The 16,328-nt window shown below is 47.5% G+C and overlaps 1 protein-coding gene across 1 annotated transcript in view; it reads left to right on the top strand.

The window, feature by feature from the left end:
- Window positions 1–16,328, top strand: part of LOC309567214 (T-cell differentiation antigen CD6-like) — a 77,278-nt gene that overhangs the window by 38,699 nt on the left and 22,251 nt on the right. The window contains exons 5-9 of the mRNA XM_082272593.1: window positions 2,582–2,659; window positions 3,094–3,222; window positions 4,244–4,330; window positions 10,307–10,381; window positions 13,180–13,281. Coding sequence (XP_082128719.1) covers window positions 2,582–2,659; window positions 3,094–3,222; window positions 4,244–4,330; window positions 10,307–10,381; window positions 13,180–13,281 — 471 coding nt within the window. The remainder of the gene's footprint in view (window positions 1–2,581; window positions 2,660–3,093; window positions 3,223–4,243; window positions 4,331–10,306; window positions 10,382–13,179; window positions 13,282–16,328) is intronic.

Below are 16,328 nucleotides of genomic sequence, written 5' to 3'. Positions count from 1 at the left end.
TTCAAAGTATTTTATTAGAGCTATGTACATACAATAGATACAACAGAAGTGTAAAAAGGATACAACAAAAATGTAAAGAAGATAGAGTCTAAATATAGAGTGGGCAAATGGTATACAAGATATAGAGAGAGTCAATGAGCGATAATGAAAAGTTAATAGGTATAATAAATAATGTAGAAGTGGAAGTCAATGGGGTTGCAATAATAGGAATAGCGTGTCCTTGTCCCCCCCTATGGGTCACCCCTAATGGGTTCAAGCTGTGACCCAGAAGGAGAACAGATGATGGGAACCTTCCACAAATAAAGGATCTTCGAAAAAGGTACATATCTTGACTAATAAAAGTATCTCATAGAAGAACAGCCTAATATAGCATGGCACAAAATCATCCAATTGTTCAAAATAAACGGGGACTCAAATCTAGTAGAGAAAGTAAATTGTTGTATCAAAAGATTACTAGAAACCAAATAATAATAAAAAATAAAAAGAAATAGAGGGAAGGAGAAGAAAACAGAAGGCAAGAATACCAGAAAGGAAAAAGAGTGGAAGATAGAGAAAAGAAGTGGGAACAATTATCGGGAATAAGACAAGGCAGAAGGAAACAATATAATAGGACTTGTAGGAATGTTACCAAGAAAGTAAAACAGCTTCATTGAAGTCTGGGGGAAATCCAAGGTTTCCAAAGAATGTTGAATTTATTCAAAGTGCCATTATCCAAGGCCGACATCTTGAGGTAAGTCCAAGTATCATCGAAATGTTCACTCGTTAAGTTTCACAAAAGTTTAAGGAAGAGGATTTCCATGCTTTGGCAATAGTCTGTTTAGCGGCTGTTAAGAGTTGCAAACGGAGTTTAAACTAAATGTGTGTAAGAACGTCTGGTTTTGCCTTTAAAAGTGCAATCGTTGGGTCTGGCAGTAGTGGCATATCAAACAGCTTAGAGGCCAGTCGAAAGACTTTAGGATTTGATTTTCACTGAATCTTTCATTTCTTATTTCTTGTTTTTGGTGTATATACACTATATCACCAAAAGTATTGGGACACCTGCCTATACCACATAAATTCTAATGGCATCCCAGTCTTAGTCCGTAGAGTTCAGTATTGGGTTGGCCCACCCTTTGCAACTATAACAGCTTCAAATCTTCTGGTATGGCTGTCCACAAGGTTTAGGAGTGTCTATGGGAATGTTTCACCATTCATCCAGAAGCACATTTGTGAGGTCAGGCACTAATGTTGGATGAGAAGGCCTGGCTCAAAGTCTCCGCTCTAATTCATCCCAAAGGTGTTCTATTTGGTTGAGGTCAGGACTCTGTGAAGGCCAGTCAAGTTCCTCCACCCCAAACTTGCTCATCCATGTCTTTATGGACCTTGCTTTGTGCACTGGTCCAAATCATTTGGTAGAGGGGGATTATGGTGTGAGGTTATTTTTTAGGAGTTGGACTTGGCCTCTTACTTCCAGTGAAGGGAACTCTTAAGGCTTCAGCATGCCAAGACATTTTGGCCCCTTCCTGTTCCAACATGACTTCGCACCAGTGCACAAAGTAAGGTCTATAAAGACATGAATGAGCGAGTTTGGGGTGGAGGAATTGAACTGGCCTGCATCTCAACCCGATAGAACACCTTTAGAATAAATTAGAGTGGAGATTGTGAGCCAGGCCTTCTCATCCAACAGCAGTGCCTGACCTCACAAATGCGCTTCTGGAAGAATGGTGAAACATTCCCATAGACACTCCTAAACCCTGTGGACAGCCTTCCCAGAAGAGTTGAAGCTGTTATAGCTGCAAAGAGTGGGCCAACTCAATATTGAACCCTACGGACTAAGACTGGGAATCCATCAAAGTTCATGTATGTGTAAAGGCAGGCGTCCCAATACTTTTGGGTATTTAGTGTTTTGGTGCTAGGGAAGTGCTGAAGGTTTCAGGAAAGTCAGCCGTCCCACATGACGCACCTTTCTGGATTGTCTGACCCTTCTCTGCTGGAGGAAAGTACCAAGGGATGGCGGGTCCGGAGTCTTCACCGAGGATGAAGAAATGATGGGGTGGGATCTTCCTGTCTGTGACCACACCATGGACATGTATCATGGCCTCCCTGTCCTCCCTGTCTGTGACCACACCATGGACATGTATCATGGCCTCCCTGTCCTCCCTGTCTGTGACCACACCATGGACATGTATCATGGCCTCCCTGTCCTCCCTGTCTGTCACCACACCATGGACATGTATCATGGCCTCCCTGTCCTCCCTGTCTGTCACCACACCATGGACATGTATCATGGCCTCCCTGTCCTCCCTGTCTGTCACCACACCATGGATATGTATCATGGCCTCCCTGTCTGTCACCACACCATGGACATGTATCATGGCCTCCCTGTCCTCTGTAGCCGCTATGGAAAAGGGAAACTATCTGGGTTTTCAGAATGAGCAGAATGAGAACTCCCCCCTTCCCCCCTCCCCCCATGCTCTGTTGTAGAAGTGAAGTTATAGAAATTGTTCCTTCTGTAAATTCTCTCTTTTATCTCTGTCCTCCAATCCATCTTCCTTTATGCACATTTCTCTTTGTGTTTCCATTGGATGAATGTCTTTTCCAGGATCAGGTGACTTCTATGATGCGATGACCACAGTGACCTCATCCAGCTCACATTTTGACCTGACTCCGCCCCTGACAGGTATTATTTATTGATTATAATATTATTTGTCATTTTCTCAGCATCTCACAGCAGCATCCGCTCATTCCACGGTCCAAGAGGAATATTCCAGCCATGGGGGCGGCTCTTCATTATCTTCTATTTGGGGGGCAATGCTCCTCCGACCTTTTACCCACACACATCACTATCTTCTGGACTGCAGAATGCTTCGCCCATGTCAGGATGTTGGTTGGTGTGATGTCTGGTTAGTTGGAACTGAATATGAAGAGACTTCTGTACAGAAAAGTCCAATAATCTACCCATGAATGTCCTGGGACGGTGGCTTCTAGAATGGAAAGTGAGGCTTTTATGTCCTGCATGCTATAATAGACTTTACAACCATAGTGCTAGGTGCAGAGTTCCCTTTATATTTCTGTTTGGCTTCATGACACTAATCTCAACTTTTTGTGTCTTAGGGTCCCCCCCTGTCCGCAGTGACTCCACCCATTCGTATTTCATTATCGTCTGCGCTCTCCTCCTCAGCCTTCTCCTCATGTCTGTCCTTGTCTTCACAACCATCATCTGGAGACTCCGATTAAAGCAGAGTAAGGAATACTATATGATATCGTGGTAAGGAGGAGTATATGGCTAAGCGGTAGGGAAGAGTATATGGCATAGTGGTAAGGAAAAGTATAGGGTGTAAGGTTTTGGCTAGGTTAGGGGGCCGTAGTTAGGGAGAGATTCGTTGAAGACCCAGATTTAGAGTTATTTGAAGATCACTGATACAGCTTGGACCAGGGTTAGGTGAGGACTAGGGTTAAGGTTTGGGTCCTCACTCTAAGGTGAGGAGGACCAGGGTTTGATTTTATTGAAGATCAGGTTTATGTCAGGACTTAGGTTAAAATTCAAGATTAATATTTATGGTCAGCTTAAGGTTAGCAGTTATGTTAAGGAGCAGGGTCCATGTTAGCCTGGGGACCAGATTTAGGGTTGTGCTAATAAACATGGTCAGAGTTATGCTGAGGACCAGGTTTAGTGTTATGCTGAAGACCAGGTTTAGTGTTAGGCTGAGGACTAGGTTTAGTGTTATGCTGAAGACCAGGTTTAGGGTTAGGCTGAGGACCAGGTTTAGTGTTAGGCTGAGGACCAGGTTTAGTGTTATGCTGAAGACCAGGTTTAGTGTTAGGCTGAAGACCAGGTTTAGGGTTAGGCTGAGGACCAGGTTTAGTGTTAGACTGAGGACCAGGTTTAGGGTTATGCTGAGGACCAGGTTTAGTGTTAGGCTGAGGACCAGGTTTAGGGTTATGCTGAGGACCAGGTTTAGTGTTATGCTGAAGACCAGGTTTAGGGTTACGCTGAGGACCAAGGTTAGGGTTAGACTGAGGACCAGGTTTAGGGTTTGGTGGACTACCAAGGTTAGCGTTAGGCTGAGAACCAGAGTTAGGGTTTGGCTAAGGACCTAGGTTAGATTTAGGCTGAGAACCAAGTTTATGGTTTGGCTGAGGTCCAGTTTTATAGTAAGGCTGATCATCGGGTCAGGGCTTTTGCCAAGACTTGGGTTAGAGTGAAGTGTATTTTTTGTAGTTATTGTATGACTTTATTCCGATTTCTGTTCTTTTCTCCCAGAATCCTCACAGCAGAATCTATCGCTGATCAGACACAATGAATACAGGGACTTCAGAGCCTCTACGCTGAGACCGACCCAGCCCCCAGGTGAGGAAATATGTTATCACACCTTCTCCTTTCAGTATTAGGCAATCTGCTATTTATACTTCATCAAATGTTTTGTAAGAGCCTCATCTGGCTGAGATAGTCCTCACATCGATGGGATCTTAAATCAATAATGTTTATTCCCCGTGGTGGGCTGTGGCAGAGAAGTCTTAGTGTGTCTGCCTGTAGGAATGGGCTGTCCTCTGCATGTTTGTTGCGCCAGAGAAGCTCAGGGAACAAATTTTGGTCCTCAGCCAGGCACCTTTTTACACAAGACAATTGCTGAAAATATGCACCACATTTGGGGTGCCATTCAGGATGAATCAGCGCAATTCTACCCATGATCCCTAAATGCCCAAGTGAGAAGGGGGCCTAAGGCATTGATTTTTGATTATTTGCTTGGATTCTCTCCCTGTCAGCAAGTCACTTTAGTCTGTGAGGCCATAGTACAGTCCCCTACTTGAGCTTGGTGAAGTGAGAAAAGTGCCATCAGGTGTACATTGAAATATATAATTACATAATGTGCTGACTTCCTTTTGTACACGGCTTACCAGTGCGACTGTATAAACTTTCTAAATGCAGAACAAGTCGGCACTCAGATGATTCCAGATAAGAAGTGTGACAGACCCACCCGGGACTGGCTTTTGGAGGGGACTGCAGGCTAACAAACTTGCCTACAAACTATGGGCCCTGGCTTTTTAGGGAACACTACTCTTTGTGAGGTGTATGCTGTGGGGACCCTTGGTGCTGTGTTATTTTGGATTCAAGTCCAGGTTTAGGGCCTATCTGCCTCATTACCAATAAGGACTGCTCCACACAGTAAGACTCATAGCAGATGTTAATATCATCAGCTGTCTTCCACATATTGTTAATTGTGCTAATTAACTGACCTGTTGTCTCTGCTACTGCTACTGTGGGGATGTGTTTATACTTGTAATAATGTGTATTGCACTTTGTGAGCTTGATGCCAGCAAGTCTGACCTGGAATGAGATCACCGATTGTCCAGATGGCTAGTTGTTTAATTAACTTAGTGTTTCTAGTGTTAATTATGTTTCTGTATATAGTTGCGTTTGCATATGATAATGTGATCAGCCTCACCTGAGTGTGTAGAGTATAAAAAGCCTGCATTCTTGTTCAATAAAGAGTTCCAGTTTTGCAGCTGAGCTAGTCCAATCTAGTTCTTGGTTGCAATATGCGGCTATATCTGGTATCTATGTTCAGACTGGAAGAAGCGGTATTCTGATGGAAGCACTCAAGCAGAGGGTGGGACAGTTCCCTAACATTGGTGGAAGCTTCTTGAGATGCTTCCTGCAGTCTGGGACATCCAAACCTCCACTGGGATTCCAGGTCCGGATAGCCAAAGAGGATAGGTACAGATACCAGCCGCTATGGAAGAAGAATTCGGAAACCAGTCCTGCTGGGATGGTATGATTCTGTCCACTGGGAACAATGGAAGGAAGCGCTAGCCTGTGAGCAGCGACACCAGGGAAACATTTTCCCCACCAGGAAAGGTACTGGTCGCAAAATGAAGTGCGAATGCTGTTATTTGGGAAACAACCCCACATGGAATGGAAAGTTGAGTTAAGCAGGCCGGTGCAGGCAGAGAATCTTTGGCTATGGTGGCCTGGGGCTGTTATTAGAGAGGTTTTCCAAGGACCCTGACTTTGGACGATCTTAGATGGAGGAATGCGTCTTAGATGAAGAAATGCGTCTGTCCAGCAGCCAGATGATTGAAGATGGAGCAGTTGGCTCATCTCTCCAGCCACAAATCACAGAAAGTAATTCATTGCTTTTTCATAAGGGGATGTAACACTTACTGTACTTTCAACTGAAGTGCTGACAACTGGGCAGAGCTCTGCTAGCCTCTGCCCAGCACCAGTAAAATCTTCTGGGTTTCAGGGACAGGAGATGGTGAACCTCTATCCCCAGACACCAGTTCTAGAGACTGGGGATTTAATAGGCTTTTCTGCTGAAGAGGAACAACCCAGTGAGCCTAAAGCAGAAAATCACGCATTCAGGTATAGCGCTGCTGACCTCTGCCTGCAGCAATCGATGACCCTGGAGGATTTGTGCAAGGCCACCAACTTTTCAGTTTACTTCCCAGCAGAACAGCTGGCATCAGGGTAGAACAACACTAAGCTCTGCCCAGCACCAACAGCAGCTTTAGGCTTCTTGAGAGAAGATGCAGCCGGCCTTTCTCCCACACCACTGACAGGGACATTGGACTTCCCAACAGCAGCATCTGTAGAGTTACAAGAAACTTCTCCAGCTGATGCACTGGTGTCAGGAGCTTACTGCTGTGCGCAGGCACACTGGTAACCTTCCTGCCATGAATTGGCATACGCCAGTGTGCGTAAGCAGAGGCGTCCTCACGTAGCACTCTCACGTTCGCGAATCACCATTGGCCCCAAACAGCCTATTTAAGTGCAGGAACCACACTAGGCCTTTGCTTTTTGATCTTCAGCTGTTCCTGTGTCTCCTGTGCCTGTGCCTGTTGTTTCCTGATCATCTGACCAGGTTTACCTTTGACCTTGCTTGCCTGCTGCCCGCCCTGTTCTCGGCTTGTCTTGACTATGCTTCTGCCTTACCCTGATATGTTTATCTACTTATGGACTTGGATTTGCTCTTTGCCTGGCTGGGTGATCCTGAGGACCGCGACCTGGTGCTAGCATGCAGCGAAATCTATCTCCACCATCAGGAGCTCTGGTGAACACTGGTTAGCGCTTAGACCCCGCACCTCAGGTGAACCTGTGTCTTTCGCCTAGATGTCCTGTTGGCATTTCCACCCCTGAATCCCACGTAGCGTTCTGGGCTCTCTATCAGGTGAGAATTCCCCCTATGCGTCAGGCTCTGCCATGTCCATCTTTACAACTGGCAACCGGACAGAGAGTCCGAGACCACTGCCCCACCCCTGTGGCAGTTCCTGAGGTCCAGGGTGAGAAGGAGACAGTCACTTCCCAGCAGATCAAGATCCAGGGGGAGAAATGAGAGGAGGTTGTCATCCTCCCTCCCCAACAGTTAGCCAGAGTGGAGGAAACATTCCTTCCCTCCTCCAGCCAGGATAGGTGCACCTGGCAGACAGTGACAGAGAAATGTCATCCCAGCAACCAGATGAGGAAACGGGAGATGAAGCAGCTGGCTCACCTCCCCAATGGCAGCTACACAGTTTAGGAGATAAGGAGGTCATCTGGAAGCAGCAGATCCACAGTCTGGGAGTGAAGGAATCTGGCCTCCCTCCCCAACAGTTAGCTGGATCGGATGATGTGGAGTCCCCAGCAGAAGTACTGACAACAGGACAGAGTGCTACCAACCTCTGCCCACTACCAGCAACAACAACAGAGTTCCAGGGAGCCCCTCTCCCCAGCGACAAGCTTATGTAGTGAAGCTTCTACTCCCAGCTGAATCACTGGCAACAGGGCAGAGTGCCGCTGGCCTCTGCCTAGCACCTACAGTGTCTCCATGTCTTCAGGGATCTAGGGCAGTTGGTCCCTCTGCCCAGCAACAGACTGAGCGATGGAATGGTAAAGACCACCCAGCTGAAGCGCTGGCAGCCGGACAGAGAGTCAATGACCTCTGTCCCACACCTACTGATGGTAACCATTCCATGTCTTCCACACATTAATTGTGCTAATTTACCAACCTATTGTCTCTGCTAGCAAACTACTGCGGGGATGGGTTTATACTTGTAATAATGTGTATTGTACTTTGTGAGCTTGATGCCGGACAGTCTGACCTGGTATGAGATCCCTGATTGCCGAAGAGGCTAGTTGTTTAATTAACTTAATGTTTATAGTGTTAATTATATTTATGTATACAGTTGTGTTTGCATATGATAATGTGATCAGCCTTACCTGAGAGTGTAGTGTATAAAAAGCCTGTATTCTTTTTCAATAAAGAGTTCCAGTTTTGCAGCTGAGCTAATCCCGTCTAGTTCTTGGTTGCAACATGCGGCTAATATTTCATATCTATGTTCAGACTGGAGGAAGCAGTAAAGTAGCAGAAGCACTTAAGCAGATTGTGGGACAGTTCCGTCACAAGAAGATTTTTACTGAAGTCCCATACAAGAAATAACACCAATATTTTGGGGTCACACATGCCTCCTTTCTCGCCCTCCACTGTTACCCGGATGAAAAAGGCCCATGTAACCCCAAAATGTTGCTGTCATTCCTAATATGGGACTTCATTAAAAAATGTTATCTGGATTCATCTGAGTGCCAGCTTGTTCTGCATTCGGAAGGAGTACTTCAAATGCTTCCTTTGCTAGAAGGTTGACTCTTCTATGGTAGCCCACACAGAATCTCATTTATCTGACCTGGCCTCAGGCAGATCACAAAATGGCCTCTTTTGGGGAGTTGAGGCAGGATATAGGATGACTTATTTGGTCGGATAAGAAAGGACACAGGATGGCCACTATGGGGGGAACTCAGACAGGAGACAGAATGGTCTCTATGGGGAACTCGAGCAGGAGACAGGGCGGCCTCTATGGGGGAACAAGGCAGGAGACAGAATGGTCTCTGGGGGAGTCAGACAGGAGAGAGGATGACTTCCATGGTGGGATAAGTCAGGAGATAGGACAGCCTCTATGGAAGAATAAGGCAGGAGACAGAATTGTCTCTATGGGGGGCTCAGGCAGGAGACAGGATGACTTCTATAGTGGGATAAGGAAGAAGACAGAATGGCCTCTATAGGGGGACAAGGCAAGAGACATGACAGCCTCTATGGGGGACTCAGGCAGGAGACAGGATGACTTCTATGGTGGCATAAGGCAGAAAACAGGATGGCCTCTATGGGGGGATAAGGCAGGAGACAGAATGATCTCTATGGGGGGGAGAAGGCAGAAGACTAATGGGGGTTTAGGAAGGATACAGGATGGTCTCTACTGGGGTTTCAGGGAGGAGGCAGGATAGCATCTATGGTGTTTAAGAAGGAGACAGAATGGTATCTATGGGGTCTCAGGAAGGAGACAGGACAGCCTCTATGGGGGGATAAGGTGGAGACATTAAGGTCTCTATGGGGGGTTAAGGAAGGAGACAGGATAGCCTCTACTGGGGGTTCAGGGAGGAGACAGGATGTCCTCTATAGGGGGATAAGGCAGGAGGCAGGACAGCCTCAATGGGGACTCAGGCAGGAGACAGGATGACTTCTATGGTGGGATAAGGTAGGAAACAGGATGGCCTCTATGGGGGTATAAGTAAGGCAGGAGACAGGACAGCCTCTATGGGGGGGGGGGCTCAGGCAGAAGACAGGATGACTTCAATGGTGGAATAAGGCAGGGGAAAAGATGGCCTTTATAGGGAGAACTCATGCAGGAGACAGGATGGCCTCTATGGGGGGATAAGGCAGAAGACATATGGGAGTTTAGGAAGGAGGCAGAATGGTCTCTGCTGGGGGTTCAGGGAAGAGACAGGATAGAATTTTATGGGTTTTAAAGAGGAGACAGAATGGGGACTCAGGAAGGAGACAGGACAGCCTCTATGGGGGGATAAGGCAGGAGACATAAAATTCTCTATGGGGTGTTCAGGAAGGAGATGGGATGGCCTCTACTGGGGGTTCAGGGAGGAGACAGGATAGCATCTATGAGGACTCAAGAAGGAGACAGAATGGTCTCTATGGGGGGGCTCAGGAAGGAGACAGGATGGCCTCTATTGGGGGTTCAGGGAGGATAAAGAATGGCCTCTATTGGGGGTTCAGGGAGGAGACGGGATGGCCTCTATTGGGGGTTCAGGGAGGATAAAGAATGGCCTCTATTGGGGGTTCAGGGAGGAGACAGGATGGCCTCTATTAGGGGGTTCAGGGAGGAGACAAGATAGCCTCTATGGGGGGAGGGATCTAGAAGGAGGAAGAATGGTCATTATGGAGAGGCACACAATGAGAGACAAACCTTCTTTTTTTTAGGTTGTTAATTTTACCAATTCATGACTCTGCATTCCACTGTCACAGCTTTCTTCTAAGTAATTTAAGCCTAATCTGTTTTCTAGATGATTCTCTACAAATCCCAATACTTTACACCGGTCATATCCCTCCAAGCCCACGTACCCGCAATATGGAGCCCGGTAAGTAGCAGAGTGCCGCCTCGTATTATCACCAGTATATGGAGGACAGATGCAGCAATAGGACACACGGGGCTGCATGTCTGATAGGAATGGAACAACACATCACTAAAGACAAAATTGGCTTCATACTTCAATTTCTGTCTCTGGCTTTATGACCTGCCAAACATTGCTGGCTTTTTTTTTTTGTTTCCTCATAGTGTGCCAGCTTCGGACTGTACACCTACAATGGAAGTCCTGACAAAGGACAGGGAAGGTGTGCCAGCTCTGCATCTGTACACCTATAATGGAAGTCCTGGCAGAGGACAGGGAAGATGTGCCAGCTCTGCATCTGTACATCTATAATGGAAGTCCTGGCAGAGGACAGGGAAGGTGTGCCAGCTCTGAGTCTGTACACCTAGAATGGAAGTCCTGGCAGAGGACAGGGAAGATGTGCCAGCTCTGGGTCTGTACACCTAGAATGGAAGTCCTGGCAGAGGACAGGGGAAGGTTTGCCAGCTCTGGGTCTGTACACCTAGAATGGAAGTCCTGGCAGAGGACAGGGAAGGTGTGCCAGCTCTGGGTCTGTACACCTAGAATGGAAGTCCTGGCAGAGGACAGGGAAGGTGTGCCAGCTCTGGGTCTGTACACCTAGAATGGAAGTCCTGGCAGAGGACAGAGGAAGGTTTGCCAGCTCTGGGTCTGTACACCTAGAATGGAAGTCCTGGCAGAGGACAGGGAAGATGTGCCAGCTCTGGGTATGTACACCTAGAATAGAAGTCCTGGCAGAGGACAGGGAAGGTGTGCCAGCTCTGGGTATGTACACCTAAAATTAAAGTCCTGGCAGAGGACAGGGAAGGTGTGCCAGCTCTGGGTCCGTACACCTAGAATGGAAGTCCTGGCAGAGGACAGGGAAGATGTGCCAGCTCTGGGTATGTACACCTAGAATGGAAGTACTGGCAGAGGACAGGGAAGGTGTGTCAGTTCTGGGTCTGTACACCTAGAATGGAAGTCCTGGCAGAGGACAGGGAAGATGTGCCAGCTCTGGATCTGTACACCTAGAATGGAAGTCCTGGCAGAGGACAGGGAAGATGTGCCAGCTCTGGGTATGTACACCTAGAATGGAAGTACTGGCAGAGGACAGGGAAGGTGTGTCAGTTCTGGGTCTGTACACCTAGAATGGAAGTCCTGGCAGAGGACAGGGAAGGTGTGCCAGCTCTGGATCTGTACACCTAGAATGGAAGTCCTGGCAGAGGACAGGGAAGGTGTGTCAGTTCTGGGTCTTTACAGCTAAAATGGAAGTCCTGGCAGAGGACAGGGGTGATGTGCCATCTATGGGTCTGTACACCTAGAATGGAAGTCCTGGCAGAGGACAGGGAAGGTGTGTCAGTTCTGGGTCTTTACAGCTAGAATGGAAGTTCTGGCAGAGGACAGGGAAGATGTGCCAGCTCTGGGTATGTACACCTAGAATGGAAGTCCTGGCAGAGGACAGGGAAGGTGTGCCAGCTCTGGGTCCGTACACCTAGAATGGAAGTCCTGGCAGAGGACAGGGAAGGTGTGCCAGCTCTGGGTATGTACACCTAGAATGGAAGTCCTGGCAGAGGACAGGGAAGGTGTGCCAGCTCTGGGTCTGTACACCTAAAATGGAAGTCCTGGCAGAGGACAGGGAAGGTGTGCCAGCTCTGGGTATGTACACCTAGAATGGAAGTCCTGGCAGAGGACAGGGAAGGTGTGTCAGTTCTGGGTCTTTACAGCTAGAATGGAAGTCCTGGCAGAGGACAGGGAAGGTGTTCCAGCTCTGGGTATGTACACCTAGAATGGAAGTCCTGGCAGAGGACAGGGAAGGTGTGTCAGTTCTGGGTCTTTACAGCTAGAATGGAAGTCCTGGCAGAGGACAGGGAAGGTGTGCCAGCTCTGGGTATGTACACCTACATTGGAAGTCCTGGCAGAGGACAGGGAAGATGTGCCAGCTCTGGGTATGTACACCTAGAATGGAAGTCCTGGCAGAGGACAGGGAAGGTGTGTCCGTTCTGGGTCTTTACAGATAGAATGGAAGTCCTGGCAGAGGACAGGGAAGATGTGCCAGCTAGGCTGACATGTTTCGCACATATGCTTCATCAGGAGCTCTGGTTCATCATTCTGTAAAGGTGCTCACAAGAGGGTAAGTTGAGGGAGGTGATCGGAGAAGCCAGCAAAGTTAAATCCGGATATAATTGTTAAAGTATCTACAAGAATATTGTTCCTTGTCCAACTGGGGCTGCGGTTAGATGGTATAGATGATTGGCCATGTGTGGCCTCTAAGAGACCGCCCAATAACCATTTAGATTAGATTAGGTTTCTGGTAGTCAGGTAGAGAGGGATTAAGTAAAGTAATTGAGGTCCCGGACAAAAGGCTCCACGTTCCGATCACCCCCCCAAGGATAGGGAAGTACCACCACTGTTTAGATGCACCCAGTCGGCCACAATCTGGTGGTTTTTACTTCTTATAACTATTCGTGTACTAGAGATGGTAATGGAGACAATCTGACCATCATAGAAGCATTTTGTAGGACAGTACTGACATAAATAAGTCAAATGGTCTCATCTGAAGGGGAATTCAGAAATCAGACACCTGGCGTCATCATTCTCTCAGAGATCCCCCCCCCCCCCATCTAATCACTCTGATTGGAAGAATATACAGACATTGTCATTAGAGAGATCAGAGCTCACCCATCCAATGATCCTCCACATGTGTTACTCCAAGCTATAGAAAGGAAGATAACAATCTGCATCATGCATGGTCATTGTCCTTCATTGGGCCTTTCTGATCTCTTGTATTCTAGTTCCAGTCAGCATCCCACGTGTGCCCCCAACAGCAGCCATGGATGATGAGGAAGATTATGGGTTCAGCAGCACCCCACCCAAGCCACTAGCCACCTTTCAAGGTGAGTTTATATATTCCTTTTACATTTTTATGTCAGCTTTATGTGCCAGAACCACCTGTGACAGTAATTACCATCACTGGGAGTGAAAGACAGTTACTTAATGGACAATGAGACTATGGTTTGGATTGCTTCAAATGGGTTATATGTTTACACTTATGATAATGTGTATTGAAATTCAATGTCAGAGACAGGCTCTCCCTATTGTATGTGTATTGAGGTGTGATGTGTATTCTGTTAAGCCTGTCTGTCCCATTGTTAAATGTTAATGAACTCAAATTATTGTTTCTGTCCAGATGGCTAAATAATTAGTTCAGGTTAATTCTATTTCTGTATACAATTTCATTTGCATATGATAATGTAATCAGGCAACCCCTGACCTGATGGGGTAATTTGGTCAGGAAGGGGGTGTCCATGCTGTATATAAACTGTGTGAGAATGTTCAATAAAGGAGAAGGTTCCAAAAGGTATACAAGCTAAGTTATCGGCTAGCTTTGTATGGGGGAGGCTGGAAAATCTGTTATCTATGTTCAAAACTGAAGGAAGCCGTATACTGACGAAGCCCACAAACACAGTGTGGGTAGCGGCTCCGTTACACCACCATCAGGACATTATTACAGATTTATGGTTAGTCATTGGATACACTGCAAATAGATGTCTCTCCACAGTCACACACTATCATTACTATACATTTATATAGCTCTGACATATACCGGAGTGCTGTACTGAGATCACTGAGCGAGTCACATCAGTCTCTGTACCAGAGTGGTTGTGTGTGCTGTAGCTCTCCATCTTCAGACACCAGGGGGCCGGTGAGTTACCTGGCCCCAATGAGGATGGGAGATTCTGGGGATGACCCAGGCGATGGTCTCCCTGAGGCTTCTGACCTGCGATTCCAAACCACATCTATACCTGAAGACCTCGCCTATGGCCCTTAAAAAGGAGAATTCGACCCCCGCTTTCAGATAGTAGGTTGGGAATCATCTAAAGAGAATAAAGAAGGAGGAGGAAAAGCTGGTGAGTCTGAAAGCAGGCTACAAAAAAAGAAAGCTGTGCATGATAAAGCATGAAGCAAGAAGCGTCAGAGTCTGGAGGATGCAATAAATCTCCAGTAGAATCTGGTCAAAGTGTTGAAGGAGAAAAGCGGAGCTTTCAAGGAAAAGTTCCAGAACGAGGAAAGGATCTGGAGAATGAGAAATGACACCAGTCGTGGAAAAGTATCGGCGGTGGCAGTGCAGGTGGATAGTGAGGAGGGGTCCTGCATGCTGTCCTTAAAATCCCATCCACCTCAGGATCTGCTTCACTGGAGGAAATGGCGACCTCTGCCTCCCTCCCGCAAGCTGAAGGAATAGCACAGGAGGTAGAGGAAAATGGCAGAGGCCTGCTGAACTTTATTCAGGAAATGCAGTCTCCCTTAAGTGGAAGAACCTTTCACTTTTCAGCAGATTCTGCGGATGAGGACGATGGTGAGGACTCTGTACCTGGACCTTTAAAGGTAAAAGTGACTGAGAAGCCATGCTTTGTAAAAACTGTCAGTAGGGACTCCAGCATGCAGAGCAGCATGGACAGCAGCATGCAGAGCAGCATGGACAGCAGTGTTTTAGAGGGAAACCTCCTGTGTCTGCACAGGACTCTGCAGTGAAGATGGCTACTGTGCCTGCAGGATTAGACTCTGCTACTAAGATGCCTGTGACTGTGAACTCTGCTGCTATGAATTCTATGTCTCTGGACAATGACGGTAAGAAAACTATGACTGTGAACTCTACTGAGGGGAAGGGAAAGGGATCTGCCATTGCTTCTGAAAAATCCCCCACTGGTTCCTGCAGGTAAAGCAGATAATGGTGGGGAAGGAAATGACAGCTGCACTGTGAAAGGTGTTACTGAAATCCCAGTAAGAGTGACGAGGAGTGGAAGGCTTTTACCTAAGAGGAGTATGTTGGGGGAAGAGGAGGTGACGACAGCAGCGTCTGGTGTGAGTGGGTCTGCTGGGAGCAGTAGTGCCACGGATGGGAAAATTAATGTGAATGATAAAGCTGCTTGTAATGCTGGAAAGGGGAATGTATGTGTGTTGGTTGATGGAGTGACACCTACTTCTGCTGCCACTGGTGGTGATTTGCAGAGCGGGGGTTCTGAGGCTCCTGCAACCAATGGTGCAGCTCTGAGATCTGGAGTGTCTAATTCTGCTAGTAAAACCTATGCTGGGGCTCTGGCTGGGATGAGGGGGTCACATCAGGGGGGCAGCTCAGGGAGGAGGTCTGCTGCAGGTCTGCAATCTGCACCCCTGTCTTTTAGGTGGAGGAATGTAGTGCTGCTCAGATGGGAAGGTGGGGTGCCCCCCCATAAGGAGGTTGGTTGTGGACAAGATTTTGGCAATGGGTTTCAAAGCAGATGACATCTCTGCTTTGATTAGTCCGGTAGCCTCCTATGAGTATGATCTCTCCTTTGTTCGCCTCGAGTCTCTCAGTATGTTTTGGGAGAAGTATGAGCGTGTTTATAGGGGTCTGCCGGAGTGAAAGGAACTCGTACTAAAACTTGTCTCACGCCAACCTCTTGTGAAGAATGTCCCCATCCTGGTAAGGAATGAATCTGATCCTTCTGCTGACCTGTCTGTCTGGCTCAGAGGAATTGGGGAGCTTCCTATCCTATGGAAGAACATTGTGGATAGAGGGGCATATGGACAGGTAGGTGGTCGGTGCAGATGAGGTTGCATGTGTGTGGGAATGTGGTCCAGCATCTTCCTTCCTCAGCCTTCATTGGGAAGGATAGGATTGTTGTGTTTTACCCTGGGCAGCCCATGCTCTATAATGAGTGCAGTTCTCTGGGTCATTTCCCCTCCTCATGTCCAGAGATGAAGTGCTCTCTGTGTCAGGGCCTGGGGCATTTGGCTAAGGATTGCAATAAGATCAAATGCAATCTTTGTGATAAGTTTGGGCATGCGTACAGCCAGTGCCCTTAGGCCTTGCATAATCAGTCTGCTTTTGTGGAAGAGTTTTTTAGCCTGGACATAGAGATGGCAGAGGAGAGGGGGGGGGGGCAGTGCCAGGGGTCCC

Source organism: Pelophylax lessonae (assembly GCF_965119305.1).
Source record: "Pelophylax lessonae genome assembly, chromosome: 11".
Classification (NCBI taxonomy): Eukaryota; Metazoa; Chordata; class Amphibia; order Anura; family Ranidae; genus Pelophylax; species Pelophylax lessonae.
Note: the sequence above shows the minus strand (reverse complement) of the source record. Positions and strands in the feature narration are given on the sequence as shown.